The 18,364-nt window shown below is 37.2% G+C and overlaps 1 protein-coding gene across 3 annotated transcripts in view; it reads right to left on the bottom strand.

Moving 5' to 3' along the window:
- Cdk14 (cyclin dependent kinase 14) overlaps window positions 1-18,364 on the bottom strand; it is a 563,390-nt gene that overhangs the window by 110,940 nt on the left and 434,086 nt on the right. For all 3 annotated transcript variants that reach the window (XM_076860994.1, XM_076861002.1, XM_076861011.1), the window contains exon 12: window positions 9,474-9,522. In XM_076860994.1, coding sequence (XP_076717109.1) covers window positions 9,474-9,522 — 49 coding nt within the window. The remainder of the gene's footprint in view (window positions 1-9,473; window positions 9,523-18,364) is intronic.

Below are 18,364 nucleotides of genomic sequence, written 5' to 3'. Positions count from 1 at the left end.
GGTAAATGCACTACCACTGAGCCACAACCTGAGCCCAGAAATATACATGATTTCATTCCTAAGAGTTTAATCTTTAAAACTATGGTTGCAATGAATTAGTCAAAAATCTGGCCTAAGAAATGAGAACTACCCTTCATCTTTACTTCAAATCGATTTTTTTGCAACAGTCATTCGATAAACAAGCACACTCTCACACACACATGCACACACACAGCTGGTATGTTTATTGGTTTAGCCACTAAAGAATTTAGCTGGACAAACATCACAAAGACGATGGCTGATTTAATTGAATTTATGATCAAATGTTTTCCATTGCAGGAAGAGTGGGAAATCACTTATGTAGAGATTTGAATAATTTAAGGGAAGTTCTCTATTTGGCATCATGTTTGTATATCAGGTCTTGAGGGATTAGGTAGAGCTGAGGACTAGCAGAGATATCACATACAGAAACACAAAGATATGCAGTGTAAAAGGCACACACACACATATGTATACAAGAGTCAATTGTAAACCACCACTATGTTTTTCTTACATCTTCTAAATGTAGAAATTATGTATAAGCAGGGCATGGTGGCTCACACCTGTAATCCCAGCAGCTTGGGAGGCCGAGGGAGGAGGATTAAGTTTAAAGCTAACCTTTGCAATTTAGTGAAGCCCTAAGCAACTTGGCAAGATCCTGTCTCAATATAATTTTTTTTTTAAGGGCTGAGGATGTGGCTCAGTAGTTAAGCACCTCAGTCAATTCCTGGTATAAAAAATAAAAAGAAAAAATAAATTATATATAAATGTTCTTTCAGGTAAGACAAAAAAAAATGATTGATTGGGGGGAGTTGCTTAGGTATGTGTTTAAGGGATTTTTATACATTTGTGTTGCTACTGAAGACATAAAATCACTGGCATGATGGATGTATCATGAGATTTGTGCCTTAGGGTATGAACTTGTCTCAGTGTCTAAAAGAAAAATTCCAGTCACCTCTGGAATCCCTTGCCTGTTTTCCTTACTGGTGATGACAGAGAGAAAGGCCAGGCTTCCAGCCTTTATTCACTGCATTCCAAGAGGGGAGTCATCTACTCTATCCATTTAAAGCTCCCAAGAGCAAGAATAATTACTTTTAGTCTCACCACTGGATCAAATGGACACCCAGGCCCTATACACCTGGCTTAGGTTTACCCATCATTCTGTATATAGGCATTATGATGGAAAAGGCCTAGCAGACATTTGAATGCAGTTAACAGTGATCTGTCTGTGGGTTTCTTTCAACCTAATTAGGAAAACCATCTAGTAGATGTGTTTCAAGATTTAGGATAAATCACAGTCTTACATTAATTATGTACAATGCTATTTGTTAACATATCAGTCTTTGGAAGGAACTGTTGGGGGAAGTAGAATCTTGTTTCTATAGAAGAAGTATTTCCAAAAAGAAAAAAAAGTGACCCAGCAGCTCAGCATGTGCTCCTTAGACAGGTAGATGGACATTCCAGACGTCAGGGGACACTGCATAGGAGCAGGATCCAGGTTCAAGAACAACTGCTTGTTTGGAACCTAAAGAAAATCTCTGAGTGTCAGGGGAGGGCAGGGAGTGCTAAAAAAACATAATAAGGGAGGTAAATAAATGTTTGTAGAACCACTGTGGTTGATGAGGTGCCCAGTAATCTATACTAATCCTTATTTAAAGATTAAGCAATAGTTTATCAAGGGGTTTTAAAGATTTAAAAATAGGCTGAGAGGTTAGTGATCTTCCTGAATATTATATGGTTCAGTAGTGGATCTAGGGTTGAAACTTGGCCCTTAGGATACCAAAGATTATGCTGGTTTTGGGCATTTTCTTGCCATTTATGCCAAAAATCAGTGTATGTAGCCTTGCTTCCTCTTTTCTGTTTCTTCTTAGTTCATATTGATAACATTTGTGAGCTCTGTATTGTTAGAAGGCTAGTAGAACAGACACAGAGCAGATGTTCAATGCTCATGTCAACATGAGCAGTCTAGTAACAGTATCCTCACTATGCATGAGCCCTGGTTCTAGAGACAGTCTTCCTGAGGAAGACTCCTTGTTTCATGAAATCAGACAAGATGAAGAGTAGTGTGGGTACTAGTATATACAAAGGATGACACCGCTGTTAAATCATCTTTCTCCATTGACTTCTCCTTTGGGGACTGAACCCAGGGCCTCGTGCATGTTATCCATTGACTTCTTATGTTCATCTTTGAATTGAAAATTCACTAAACTCATAAATTTTCTCGATCAAAAGAAAATGATATAAATATACCTTGGGGAAAGGGATCACACATCAGGAGTCTTCTCTAAATAAAGAGAGGTTAAAACGTCTGCATTTCTGTTTATGCTTCACTTCCTAATATGTGGCCATTTTCTAAAGCTGAAGAATTAACATATGTATCCACAGGGGCCCAGTGAGGGAGACCTGGCACTTGATCTGGGAGGTTTATTTGGAAAATGGAGCCCCTTTCAATAGCCTCTCCTATGTGGTGAGCCGGAAGCTGAGCCTTGGCGATATTTTCTGAGTAGAGTGAGGGAGATCAAGGGGAACGGGAACAACAGCAGAGAGGTGAGTTCTTCAGGGAGTTCAAAAAGGGTAGAGAGCTGTGTGTCTAACCCCTAGCAGTTCTCAACAGAAAAGAGAGAGAGAGAACACAAGGCGGAGAAAGGAAGAGAGGCGCTTGCAACAGGCAGCACCCCTCAGGAGGGAACAGCGTGGCTTCTGTGGGGAGGGGCAGAAGGGGCTGTCTGCTGGATGTTCTTTGATATTTCCACTATTCCCCATGTGGATTTATTACAATTTATTGAGTACTCCAGTGTTATTATCTTCTCAGAGTGTTTACAAATAAAAGCTAGGAGGGAGAAATAAAAATATAATGCAAAGTCTCTGGACACGTGAGCACAGAATTCACTGACTCATAGTTTCAAAGCATCAGCTGCCCTCTGGTAAGCACTTAGAATAAATGAAGACTTCACATGTGGATTTACAACGGTGCTGTTCAATATGGCAGCCACTAACAATATGTGGCTCTTTATATTTAAATTAATTAAATGTAAATAAGATTCAAAACTCAGTTCCTGAATCACACTCTCACATTTCAAACACTCAGGAGCCACAGTGGTCTTATGGCTACAACATTGGGCAATGCAGATATAGAGGAGTCAGGCCAAACTTTTAGTTACCACTAACCTTCCTGAGCATAATTTCTGTTTTCTTTGGCCTAAGGATGGAAAATGATTTTTTCCTGATACACAATTTTGAGGGTATCTATTGTGAATCAGGCAACATGGACCTGTCAGAGTCAGAGGACTATGCCTGCCACCTGATGGGTCAGACACCAGGCAAAGTGGACTGTCTGATGTGCTGCGGGTTGGATTCTGCTCCACTGTGTAAATCTGGGCTGCACGGGAAACCCAAGTACTTACTTGAACACAGAATGGCCCCTAAAGAGGTCCAATTGCTAGTCTCTGAAACCAGTGAATGCGCTACTTCCGTGGCAAAATGGACCCTACAGGTGTGATTAAGGATACACACCTTACAACAGGGAGAATAACCAGGTGGGCCCACTCTGATTACACAACCTGTAGAACTTGGTGGGAGAAATAGGGCAGGACAAGGAGTCAGAGAGATCTGAAGCTGGTTTACGGAGGAAGCACAACATGAGGACACATACAGCAAGCCTTGAGGAGCTGGTCAGGCTTCTGGTTGACAACCAGAAAGGAACTGGGGATCTCAGCTCCAACCCCACAGGAAACTAGATTCTGCCAACAACCTGAATGAGTCTGTGAGCAAATTCTCCACCAGAGCCTCCAAATCTGAGCCCAGGTCCACTGACATCTTGATTTTGACCTTCTGAGACCCAGGAAAAATAAATTAGCCGACCCTATCCAGATTTCTGCCTGATGAAAGTGTGAGATAAGATGTTTGTGGTGCTTTATGTCAATACATTTGTGGTCATTTGTTATTGCAATCACAGAATACAAATCCCCCACTTTATGCTGGGAAAAGCAGAACTTGAGTTCACCCTGGTAGAATCTGTTTTGGGGAACAGTTCAAGATAGCCTTGATCCAACCTCCTCCTGTGGGACATGAGCAGCCCACCTGTCCCCGGGAGTTCGATGCTGCTTCACAAGTGCAGCTGGGCTTTATTCCTTAATGAGCTGGATGGCAGCGGCAGGTATTAGCTGCACCAGAAGAGCGTGCTTTTGGATGAGGAGTCCAACACATAATCTGAAAGGATGAGAAACAATGGCTGCTGCCAACTCCCAAGCCAGACACATACTGCCAATTATTGAGAGAGGAGAAGGCTATTTTCTGTTCATCAGAAGTGGAACAAAAACCTAGTGCCCAGCAGAAAACAAACTGCATGGGTCCTGCTCTTGGCCACCAAGAAGGGTTATTAATGTCAGTGAATTGTTGCTACAACACAAACAAATAAACAAACAAACAAAACATGGATAAGAAGTCTGGCAGTGACACAGAATGATAGGATGTCAGTCCCTGGGGGTAATGAGAGCTGTGTGAAACAGGTGACAAGTCTCACTCCTAGGGTGAGTGGGTGGCTGGCAGGCCTGTCAACTCTGGCACTTGGACTGTCACAACCCTAGCCTTTATCCTGTCGTGACACACTGCCCGCAATGGTGTAGGAGAAACCTGATTGGTGGTGTGGGTGGTCAGCTTGCTGCAAGTACTTTCTTCTTAGGATAGAGGAAACTGGGTTTTCACTTTGTCCCGATTCTGCTGCCACATGAAACCTAGACTGAGAATGGCATTAGTTCCCACAAGAGATCTCTCCAAAAGTTGCAGCAAGAATAAAGTGAAACGAGATATTTATAAGCCCATGTGGATATTGCAGTTTAAAACTGATAATATTGGAGCTCTTTTTAAAGGTTCACTGTGGGGCATACATTCCAAGTTGTGATTTTCAGTTGTGATCATCATTTGTCCTTGTTGAGCATGTTTTTTATTATAAGCTAAAAAATACAGATGGTAGTATGTTCCCCAATTACCTTCAAATCCTCCTATAAGATATGTGACATACATGGAAGCAAAAAAAAAAGGATTTCCAAATGTTAATTAGCCAGACCATCTCCACGATGACTGTGGCTCTGGGGCAATGAGTATATCCTAGCTTTTGACTAGTATGTGTCCCATCTTTTCACATCGATGCTGTTGCTACTACTAGGGATCAGGCCCAGGTCTTTGGCAAATTTCCTAGCTAGTTCTCAGAAGGCTTCCTCTTTGTCCTCCTGGAACTGACCCCAACATGTGTTTTTAGACAGACCTTAATTCCACCTTCTTTGAATTCTCTAGGACACCCACCAAGGCCTAGAAAGCAACTCTTATTTTAGGACCTCCCTTTTTTTCCTTTCAGGAATCTAATCTGCAATTTCCTAGAAGAACTACTCTCTGTTAGATGGCTAGTGGTTTAGAGGGTCTGAAGAACACATAATGCTTTCAGTAACTCAACTAACGATTCATTCTTATGAAAACATGCGTCCCTATAAATTGCCCTAAACTGCAGCTTTGAAGCAAGCAGGCGAGCCTTTGGGGCCTTAGAATAATATCAAGCATGGGTGTCTAAGGTCGGAACAAGAGACCTGCTTGGATTCGACAGTTCACGTGTTGAACACTGTAGGAGAATGTGGTGAGGAGCTACTCCCTGCACAGCCTTCTACTGCAGGGCTTGACTCCCACAGAGCTGGGCAGTCCATAATTGCAGCCAATTGCAGTTAAGAGGCTGAGATCCCAAAATGTCTGCTTTAGTGTCTGCTTTAGAGCTTGTCACCCCCAATGAGCCCCTCTCCCCCAAAGAATGAATAGATGATGTACAGAGTAATTCCTTTGAAAATATTATGAGACAAAGTCTCCAGGCACTAAATAAATTAAAACTGCTACTTTGAAGTAAATAGAATTATAACAAAAATAATCAACAGCGAACAAAACGTGGGAGAAAGACGATTTCAAGATCGGACTCAACTCAACTGCTCCTCCTAGTGTGCTAACAGTGTTTCTCACCTTCCTCACATTTCTAAACCAGCAGAGAAATTTAAAGCTCTAATTTACTTTGCAGTATATTATTTTGTTAGATATTTAGATCAATGTATAACAATAGGGCAGAATGGAAAAATAGGGTCTTTCAGTTTCTTGAGAAGGCACTGACTTAAATCTTAATGGGACACATCAGATATGATGACAAGAAAAACATAAATAGGGTACCTCTAACAAACATGCAAAGTTAAAGTTAGCTTCTTCCTCTATGTGTCAGTTTAAATACATTATGTTTTGTGCATATGTTACACAACCATCTAATCATCTTTAAAATGTGTTTGAGAGGTTAAACATGGTGTCAGATAAAATACTCAAGTAAAGTTCAAGAACACAGAGTTAGGAAACGGATATCTAAGTCTTCCAAATTTGGGTTTGTGACTCGGCTGGCATGTGGAAAATGTTTTCTTTTCTATTTTAGGTTTCCCAGAAAGGTGGCTTCATTACACTGTTCCTGTATATACTACACATTTAAAAATATCAACTTATGTGAGTTCTTAGGAGAAATCCAGTTGGGTTTAACTGACAAAAGAATTCTATGAACGACTAGATCATGAGGGGAAGAAGCAGGAAAGAGTTGACCTGTACCTATTAGAAGCCTGTGGGTGGGTTCTGCTACAACAGCCGCTAACTGTGTTTTCCAGATCTGTCTTCTGTGACTTAGTGGTTTATCCTTAGTTCTCATTTCAATATTTTCAAACCTCCCAAATTGTTCAGCTGTTAAAAAGTTCCAAAACAAGCAAATGTGTTCCTGGAATCCTACCCTTAACTTTGCTGGAGACTATATACTAAGGCTTCTTCCCCAGCCAAAATAATAAAAGATCTTTTAAGTGGCTGGAATTCTTGGTTGATTGCACATACATGCCAATGTCAGACAACTATAAATAGAGAGATTTGGAAGAGAAATAGGGAGAGACTTTATAACTCCAGTGAAATATAATGGAATGTTTTGAAGGCAGTCAGAAAACAGTACATATTTTTATAAATTTAAGATTTGTCTCTCAGCCCCAGATCCCCGTTATGCAGAAAGAGCCCACATGGATCATGCACTTCCAGTATGAGAGAATAAAAGGGCTTTCTTTTCTTTATTGATGTAAATTTCTTATTCTCAATCCTATAATTAAGATTTCTTCTTTGTATTATGCTTTTCAGTTTCGATATCTATTGGATCTTTTGATATGTCCCCCTCATCACTGCTTTGTTTTCCCAGAATACTAAAAAATCTTTCAAAGGATAAAATTATGCCTATGGTTACTGATATAAATTAAGTCAGCAGGGAACTGCATGGGTGTTAGCTAGGGCAGATACAGCCCCCAAATGAACTGGGTCATGTGTGATAGCTAGGCAGAGACTGAAGGACTCATTTTAGAAATTCCTATGCTCTTAGGAGGGTTAACATCTCTACCAACTTTTATACCTGTTCATGCATATCTCTAAAGGCATTTTACTTCATTTTGAACAGCAACTTACTTTTTTTATATTAACCCACCCATCTTATATTAACTCATCTGAATTGAATTCAAACTAGTTCACCCCATTCTGAGGCTATAACCATTGTAAAAGAAAATTTACTGATTGCTTCAGTTTACACATTTTGCTACAGATGAGCAAATTACTCATCAGTAATTAAAAAAAAACAGCACTTGTTTAATAGTATTTTAATGCAATTCTTTCTACCCTACATCATATTCCGAAAGTGAGAGATGTTGCAATATGAACCATGGGTTCAAGGTACATCTGGAGGAAGAGTCAATAATATAATTCATTTCTGAATTCTTAGTTCTCTTGAAATTTCATTAAGTTTGATTTGGCTAAAGGCCATAGTTTGGCTCCAAAGATTGAGCACTTAACACTGGCATAACAGAAAATAATATTTTAATAATATTTTTAGTGATGATTTTAATATTCAGTGTTTCTGAAATAAACCCTTAAGGCAACAAAAATAAGATTTATGGGTATTTAAAAAATAGTGTGATGCTGAACAAGTCATGTTCACAATTTAAAAATTTGTCCTCGAGCTTAACCTTTAATATTTCCCCTATTTAAAAGTGGGACTCAGTTTATTTAATGACTTTAAATTAAGTCTAACTTTATACTTTTATAGATCTATTACCCACAATCATATGTTGCTGCTATGCATTGGGTGGTTTGTCGGATTTTCCTGTTATTCAAATACAGGGTTAGACTGCTATACTTCAACTGCTTTACCAAGAAGTATTTCATGAAATAGTTACCTGGTTGGAAAAAACTTTTTGAGCAACTACAAGGGAGGAATGTGTTTGTTTCATTGGGGTAGGAACTGTACACTCAGTATTAGCTGGTGTACTTACAGTACCTTGGCCAGGGACCAGTAAAGGGGTAGGTGAAAGGTGAGAAGCAAGCACAGAAGGCTCCCTGCAGAGGGCCTGCTCCCAGGGGAGACCACAGGTTGAAAACTGACTCCAAATGACAAGAGCAAAGCCCTGTGTTAGGCAGAAATGATTATACCAGTGTGTTTTTCTAAGTTCAGATTTTTTAAAAAATGGCTAAATCCTTCAAGCTAAACTACTGCAGTTTAATGTACTCATTCCTCACCATCCATTCACTGTATGCTGTTTCTTCTGATAGCATTGATTAAAAAGCATTTTTCAAAGGAAAGACATTTTTTCCATAACTGATGATGCCAAAAATGAAAGATGTCCCAACAGTAAAAAGTGAGATCAAAACATTAAATTCCCCATGGACAAAATGTTATGACAAATGATAGTTTATTTAATCAAAGAAGTCTCCGTTATCTGTTCTACGCTTGGAACGTGATGCCTGAGACTAAAAGGGAGCAACTCGTTTACTCTGCTTTCCAACTTCCAGGGATTTGCTAACAGGTTGGCTTGCAGCAAAGGATTCCTAAATAACATATAAAACTCAGATCTTCATATTTTGTGATGTTTTGAAACCAATAAATAAAACCATTTCAACAAGGCCAGATGACAGAACAGAAATAAAAAAGCAGAGTAAAAATGATACATGGGCTTAGCTTCCTAATATGGCTTAGGGGAAAAAAAACCAGGTAAATGGAAAAAATGTGAGGCATCAGTTTCATCTAGCTCAAAAGTTGTCACCAACTTTTAGATGGTTTAGATTAGAAAGTTAGTCACTATATGGTATTTTATAAATGTTATTCTACTGATAGTAAAATATTTCCTGGAATTTAGTTACAAGAATGAATTTTAGGATTTATATGCCGCAACTCTCTAGGAACCCAAACCCATACTGTCTGATGGCTCAGGCTGAACATGGTAGCTGGCACACAATTAGGGTTTGGTAACAGTCTAAAGGCAACATGAATGAATGGATAGAAGCATGAATGAATGAAAAAAATGTCATGACAACTTATCAGGTGGGTTAAGAGAGAGAGAAAGAGAAGGAGCAAAATCTGTATAAAGACTTACTTATTCCATGCTTGTCTAAGGTTTTTAGAGCTGTACAGGGTAAAGCGTTCTGAAATAAAAAAAGAAAAATGATAAACAATCTTCATATCACATGCATATATTTAAAGTATGTTGAAGAAAACTCAGCAGTTTAAAAGGCAGTGGTTGAGTGAGTCATTGGTGGACAAGCCATAGTGAAGTTGTCACCTGGAGACCAGACGGGTTTTTTTAAAGAGTAAAACAGGAAGATTGTGATATCTTACACAAGGCTTTCTTTTGTCTAGAATAATTTACTTCATAGTCTAGTTTCTTTACTCATTACTTATTTTAGAATAAGTTTTAATTGATTGAAAAAAAACCCCACAAATTCCAAATCTCAAACTCTAAGTTAGTTTATAGAAGAACATTGGCACACAGATCAGGTGAGATTGGCTGTTTCATCTCTGATCAAATAAAACGATGTTGGATGTTCTTTCTTATGATACATGGAATTTACATATGATCAAAGCCAAAGTATTCATGTCCAATAGTGTGTATTTTCATTCATCACTGGACAACCATTATTAGATTTTTTTTTAAGTGAAAAAGGAACATGTTTGTTTTACCAAGTTAAACAATAAAGTAATATGGAATAGATAATCACTAATCTCCTCTACTGCTCCAATTTTCGATCCCTGATGACACAGTGATTGTTAATGGCTTGGTATGTCTCTTTGCACATACTTGTTCATAAATACACATATGTAAAACCCATACATAAACACATATTATACTATTAATTTTTAAATGTATTTTACATTAAACATTACTTGGAGATGTTTTTTGGCATTTAATAATCTACTTTGGCTGTCCTTCAAATCTAGAAAATATATGTAATGATTGTTTTAAAACTGTATAACATTCCATAGAATAAAAGTACCATAACTTATTTGATGAACCTTTATGTAGTATTCAGTTCTTTTCCCTTACAAACAATGTTACAATGAATATCTCCAAACATGATACTCTCATTTTTTTTTTTTTTGTTGGATAGATGCTCCCCATATAAAATTGCCTGGCAAACAGCATGCATATTTTACTTTTTAATAGATGCTGAAGAACTATTTCTCATTTTCCCACCAGCAATGAAAAAGAATGTCTTTTTCTGCATATGCTTCCTAGCACTAGTTATCAGTGTTTTACATTTTTGCTAAACTTGTACTTGATAAAGCATTCTGGGGGTTCTTTTCATATGCTTTCTGGCCACTTGCATTTCCTCTTCATTTTCAAATTTCACTTTTCATGGCTGGTACTGATTTTAATATTGTGTTGTTGTTGGTCCTTTATTAGTTTACAGAAGTTTTTTTGTATATAATCAAGTACACACACACACACACACACACACACACACATACACACGTATGCGTGGGTAGAGCAATGCACCAAATAATAGTATTTTTGCCAATGATGGAGTATATACTGGTATACAAATGGTCCCATAAGATTACAGTGGGTGGGGGCTGGGGTTGTGGCTCAGCAATAGAGCGCTTGCTTAACACATGTGAAGCCATGGGTTTGATCCTCAGCACCACATAAAAATAAATAAAATAAAAGTATTGTGTCCAACTACAACTAAAAAATAATTTTTTTTTAAAAGATTACAGTGGAAGGGCTGGGGATACAGCCTCGTTGATAGAGTGCTTGCCTTGCATGAACAAAGCCCTGGTTCAATCTCTAGCACCACACACACACACACACACACACACACACACACACACACACAAAGATTACAGTGGAGCTGAAAAACTCTTATTACCTAGAGATGTGATAGACATTGTATTACTACGTATTAGTCAAGTGTTTATGGTGATGCTGGTGTAAACACACCAAATGTGTTGCCAGTTGCATAAAAGTATAGCACAACCAGTTATGTAAAGCAATTATATTTGATGATAATAAATGACTGTTATTGTTAATAATAATAAATGACTATGTTACATACTAGTAATAGTACAGATTACTATTTTATACATTTTATTGTTTAGAGAGAACAGACAGGAAGGTCCCTTGGAGGAATTCCAGAAGTCATTGTCACAGGAGATGACAGCTTCATGATTGTTACAGCTCCTGAAGACCTTTCAGTGGGACAATATTATTGATGACACTGCTCTGTGTAGGCCTAGGCTAACGTGTGTGTGTCTTTAGTTTAAACAAAAAAGTTTAAAAGGCAAAATAAAAAAAAAAATTAAATAGAAGAAAGCTTAGAGTAAGAATATAAAGAAAAGATATTTCTAAATAGTTGTACAAAGTATGTTGTTAGCTAAATGTTATTAGAAAAGAGTCAAAACATTTTAAAAAATTAAAAGTACATAAAATAAAAAAGTTACAGCAAGCTGAAGTCTCTCTCTTATTGAAGAAAATGTACTTTTAAAATAGACTTTGTGCAGCCTAAGTGTGCAGGGTTCATAAAGTCTACAGCAGAGCATAGTCTGGGCCTTCATATTCGCTCACCACTCAGCCACACTCACTAGGAGCAACTGCCAGTCCTGCAAGCTCCACTCCGGTAGTGCCCTATAAAGTGTGGGGTTTTTTTTGCATCTTTTCTATTGTATTTTTACTGCACTTTTATATGTTTAGATGCACAAATACTTGCAACTATGTTACAAATGCCTACAGTATTCAGTACAATTACATGCTCTACATGTTTGTAGCCTAGGTCCTATTATTAAGGTTTGTGTAAATCTATGCTGTTCATATAACAAAAAAATCACATAACCATGCATTTCTCCAAACATATCACTGTCTTTAAGCAAGGGATGACTTTGTATGTTTGTGCAGGTATAAATTTCTGGAATTAATTTTTTAATATGATGTGACACAGTGTACTCAATTTGTTTGTCCAAGGAGGACAGATAATTATGCCATGCCTATATAATAAGTCAATCATTGTCAATTCAATCATTCTTCTCCAATAATTTGAGATGACACATTTATTAAATTGTAAAACACAGCAAATCCTCCTTTCTTTTGTGCTCATCTATTCATGCTAGCATCATACAATTTAAATTATTTTAATCTCACTTTTAGTAAATTACTTTTTTTAACCAGCATTCTTTGTTATATAAAAATTATTGGGATGAGCTTTGGACATTTCTTTATTCATCAATTCCACACATAGTTATTACATACCAAACATGCGCCAGGAAATTATTATGCTGAAAATATGGGCATGAGCAAAAGATAAGAAGTTCCTTCCCTCATGAATCTTACATTAACAGGTGAGACAGACAATCAAAACATAAACACCACCATCACCACCATCATCACCATCCAAAACAGCAAGAAAATGACAAGCTACCTATAAAACATGTTTTAGAGTTTGAGCAAAGTAAACCAAGGAGATGCGAGGCAGTGACCAGTGTAGGTCAGGTGATGAGTGAGGACAGGCCACTTGAAAACAAAATTGTTTCCACTGGAAATCTGGTTTGAATTCCTTTATGTGAAGATTATGATACAAAATCTTTGCACATTAGAGTCTAGGGCATCTTTTCACTCAGGCAGTGTTCATGTGCACATTCTTTGATAACATTAAGCAATTTCTTTTTCTATGTTGATCCCATTTCTTTTTTATAATTTAATACTGAATAGGCTTCATTTTGCTTAATATTGGTTGATTTCCTTTGTCACTGTCATCTGCTTTTAATCATAAGATTTTAAATGGTTTATGTTGCTTTCGCTACAGTATATTTCATGTGTAAAAACACCACCGAATAAGGACAACAAAAAGAAATTTAAAAACACTTGGCTTTCTATCCTATCCCTGAACCAGAGTGTACTCAGAAGGAAGGACTGGAAACACTGTTCAATGATTTGTTCATTCATTCATTCATTTGAGCAACTGCTATGTGTCAGATGGAGTTCTGAGGATACCAGAGGGAGCCAAACAATCACCTTGCTTGCAGGGAGCTGGCATTCCGGCGGTGTGTGTGTACAAGGCTGGAGCACTCCGGAGGTAAGGATCACTCCAGCAAAGAACCCAGGGGAGGGGACACAAGGGTAGAGGCCTTTAAGACAGGCACTGGGGCTTTTTTTTTTAGGAACCACTAGCAATTCTTCTTTTGTTTGGAGAATACACTATCAGAAGTAAGACTGGAAACAGGGAGACCAAAAAATAACTTATTCCATCTGTCTAGAAGCAGGAGGACCATATGACTTAGGCTATGGTAACAAAAGAGACTGCAATGAGAGGAGTTTGAAAGGAAAGCCAGTAAAATTTACTGATGAATTAGATAGGGGTGCTATGGAAAGGAAGAATGACTAGCAAAGAACTTCCTATCTGTCACTTCCAGATTTCAAAGATGTGGAATTTTATACAGAACTCAAATACACTCTGAGAATAAATTAAGTCTGATAATTTAAAGATATTTAAAGTAGAGTTCACATGAAGTTTTGGAGTTATTATTCAAGCAGAGATAATTAATGAAATATTTAATAGCCTTAAGGGTTAGGCCTTGACCCATCAGAGAAGAAACTAGACACTATAACTAAAATAGTGTGCACTAGCTGAAGATCAGACCTGGTTACATTACCTAACCTCCTGAAGTTCTGGGCAAAAGTGTTCACCAACAATTCTGTCTTTACTTGTTTCAAAAGCATATATAATTTCTGAATTTATCCTCTAATAGAGCATTATAAGATGCAATATAATGCAGTTAGTGTAGAATAGAAAATTAAAGGTGTATTCTAGAAGATTAAATGACAAGGGAAAGGGATAAAAATGGGAAAAATAGTTTTTTACTAAGTTTAAAAAAATCATTATCTAAAGTCGGGTATAAAAAAGCAAGAGATATTTTTTAAATTAATTACATCAAGTGTCCTTATAAAACAAATTTGATTCCCTTAGTAACTTTGTACTCCTCACAAAGCAATTTTAATAATTTGCTATGATTTCAGGATGAACAAAAATTTCATTACAGATAAAATTAATACAATCTTGCATTTACAAGTAAATTATTTTTCTTCGCAATTAATGCCTGCACATAAATATTAGTTCTAAGAATTGCCTCTATTTAGAGCTTGACAGAATATGCTAATAGAATTTCTTCCTCAGAAATACAATATGTCAATTTTAGCTATGCATAAAAGAGACAAAATTGATAGTGAAATATGCCATATAAGAGCCAAAAAAAAAAAAAAAAAGGAAGATTGAAGCCTCATTCTCAGCTTTACAGGTCCATCATTATTCACATAAAATATCAATTCTTTTAGCAAATATTGTCTGGATACCTGCCTGTGTGCCAGTTGATACACTGGGTAATGGGTACACAAAAAATGAGTAAGTCCTAACTATGGTTCAGTAGCACAGAAATATAAACTGATACAGGTTGCTACATGTGAATAAAGACACAGTCCCTGGAGAGGCCAGAGCCAGAGCCACTAACTGCATCTATTTCTTTTTCATATGAAGAGAAAATACACAAGGACCTGTACACTTGTACCCAACTTCCTTTAGATGGTAACTGTAGAAACCACACAATTTCAAATGGAGCCATTTCTAACAATATCTGAATAAGTATTACATATAGAACTAGATAAAAGATTATATTTTAAAAACTACTTCCACTAGAAGTAAAAGTCATGTTCCAGCAGAATGAAAGCAACATAATTAGTCATTAAGGTTTGGAAAAAAAAGATGTTTAAGTTAGTGCTCCAAACCCATAACAGGTGTATTTCATAAAATAGTCAACATCCTGTGAATAGCTTTATCAAATTATTCAAGCATTTGCATAGGAAAGTTTTACACTATTCACCTTCAGTTAAGTTTACTCTTCCCACTTTAATGTCAACTTTCTCTTTCCAATTATGTTTAAACTAGAAGTTTAGAGTGTCGTTATTTAAAGTGTTGGCCAACTCATAGCATAACTGAGGAGTGCAATTAATTTAAACCTGCAGGCTGATTTTCACCTTCTCCTCTTATTGCAGGGACACTGCAGAGGATGATCTCCACGCAGCGGGAGACCAGGGAGAAGAGCCTGCAGAGAAGAAATCACTTGCTATGCGACATGAGGTGGGAGGGGACAGAAGGCTGAAAAGGTTTTCCCTCAAACCCAGTGCCTATACCTTCAAATTGTAGACATTCCAGAGAAAACAACTGGAGAACAATGCTCCTTATTGTAACGTCTCCCAACTTAAAAGAGCTGGGGCTTATACACCTTATATATGAAAACAAACTAACTTACCTGAAGATAAAACCTAAACTGGATTTTATTCATTTGTTTATGGGTATGCACTGTGTATACTCCAGGAAATTAATTTTAAATTTTATTCTCCTCATTCTCTTTTCACTAATATTTTTGTATCTTATAAGATTCTGCTGTGTTTTTAACTCTAATAATGGGAGAACATGTGAGTAAAAAAATATTTAACCAAAAAAAAAAAAAAAAAAAACCCAATAAAAAAGCCTGCAGTACACGCAAAGGAGCTGAAAGGCTGAACCAGGATTCCTATCTAACACATTTCTTTAGTAGGAAAAGATGGCAATAGAAAGGACACCATAAAGCGTTCAAGCTTTAGTATATATTTTGCAAATGTACGAGATATCATAAAATACACTAATATTGTGGAATAAGCATTTAGTTTCTAAGTCAGTATAAAAATGAGTATTTCCAAAATGCCATATATAACATTAGATGTTCTTTATAGTTCACTCCTTTAAATCACTTTATTCAACTATTAGCAATTTAAATTTAGGATTATTTTGTGTTATAATAAATACATTTACTCTAGTTGAGCTGGTAAGAAAGTATAACTGCTAGATGAGCCTAGCCATTCTAAAGGGTTCCCCTCCCCAGCCCTGCCCCTTTCATCTGGCAGAAGTGTTAAACCCAAGGCCTCTCTTGGGATTACTCTGGTGGAGGAAAAAGGATCCAGACCTTTATAAGGGTGAACAATTAACACAGTCATGAATCACTTCAGTAACATTTCAAACAATCGCCCTAATTATTTGTTTATGTAACAGATAATATCCTCAAATCTTTTTGGAAGAATTTGAATGTTCAAGTATTCATTCATTTTATCACGATTTCACAAATATTGATTGCATGGCTACTGTCTGCAAGGCACTGTGAATACAATACTGCAGAAAGCATGCAAGGGCATAAATAGACTATAGTAAATAATTCAAACCAATACTAATGGGCCCTCAGTGGAAGAAAATCATATTCATAAATATTCATGAAAATTTGTATGCATATTTTACTTTTTCATATTAACCAAGTTGGCAGTGGATAGTTCAGCCAATAATTTGATTAAGATATAAAGAGCTGGATCTATAATCCCTGGAACATAAGCAAAATTCATGTAAAGCAAAAGTGAGTTTCCTTGGAACAGGGAAGGTCAGCCTTATTCCAAACTGTATCTCAACTTCAAAAGAGTACAGTGTTTGCAACAGGCATTTTAGAAGCACATATAACTACAATTTATCCACTTTATATGACTTTAATTCACAGCTTTAAAACAGTTGGTATCTCCAAAATATATAATGGCTGAGATTTAACACATTATTAGCAAGAAACTTTGATGTGACACATTGATGCTGAACACAACTGCACTGTCTTGTCACTGTCACCAAGTGGATAAACTTTAAAATGCTCAGCATCCATCTTCTGGCCTAAAAATGAGAGACAGCATTCTAATCTTCCTTGGCTACAGCAAATCGTCTTTCAATTCCCAGTGGTGTGCTTTTTAAAATGAGTCATCTTTTGAGCAACTTCTAGAAGCAAAAGTTCCATGTTCATCAAATATTCTTAATGTGACAGCATACGTATAAACGTGAGTTTGTAAGTACATGTTCCTGGATGAAGTGTTCAACCAGTCAACACCTTGCTCAACCTAAAAGTCATAGAACATTTATTTCCATAAGACCTTTTTCTCTAGAGAATAAACTGCAATCACCTAGGCATTTGTTAACGTCTAAAATGTACTATTCACAAATAACAATGACCATACCTACTAGAAAAGAAAGTAGAAAAACATTCTCCAGGGGAGGAATGAAAGCAACCGGGAGTGGGGTGGAATCTGTGCATTCTAGAAGAGCTGTAGGAGAGACAGGACCTGAGCAATCAAGTGGTCTAACCACCTCATGGTACACACAAGCCAAGAGGCCAGGAAGGCTGAGCTGCCTGAGGCCATGACGCAGACTGGTGGAAGAAGTTGAACCTGCCATTACCAAAGAGTTGGGATACCCCAAGTCTCCCAATTTGATATTTAACAAACATTTCCTATGTCCTATGTGGTTTGCAAATATTAACTCATTTTCATACTCATAACAATGCTATGGGGTAGGAAAAACTGAGGTACAGAGACATCGGGCAAAATTGGCTGTGTTACACAGCTCATAAGTGGCAGAGCTAGGATTTGAACCTAGGCTGACTGGATCTCTCTAGCCTGTACTCTCAGTCACTGTACCATGATACCTCTTTGGGTCTCAGCTGGAAGGGATTTGAAGTTTTATCCTGAAGTGCACAAAGCTAGTAGCAGTGCTAATAGATTGAAGCTCCTTTAGAAGCAGTAAAAACATCTGTGCAAACTAAAGATTCTGGACATTCCTCACCCCCAATTCCCTCTCATGTCTAGAACAAACCTGTCTTATGTGAGACATGTGTTTTCTAAGTTCTAGTGACTATGAATATATTACAGTACCTCAGTTTGTTCAGATCACAGATCAAGATCAGATTAGTTCCTATGGCACAGAGTTACTGTGAATGTGCACTGAGAAAATGCACCTCAACATCTGATAACAAATGCTGAAGATCTGTCAGCCATTACTACTCTCACCATAACCATTACAAATAACAATGTGTTTGAAAAACTGGCTACCTTTATACAGTTAGGTATAGATACATCTGAGAGACAAATGATAGATAGAAATCAGT

This window comes from Callospermophilus lateralis, chromosome 1 (genome assembly GCF_048772815.1).
Source record: "Callospermophilus lateralis isolate mCalLat2 chromosome 1, mCalLat2.hap1, whole genome shotgun sequence".
NCBI lineage: Eukaryota > Metazoa > Chordata > Mammalia > Rodentia > Sciuridae > Callospermophilus > Callospermophilus lateralis.
Note: the sequence above shows the minus strand (reverse complement) of the source record. Positions and strands in the feature narration are given on the sequence as shown.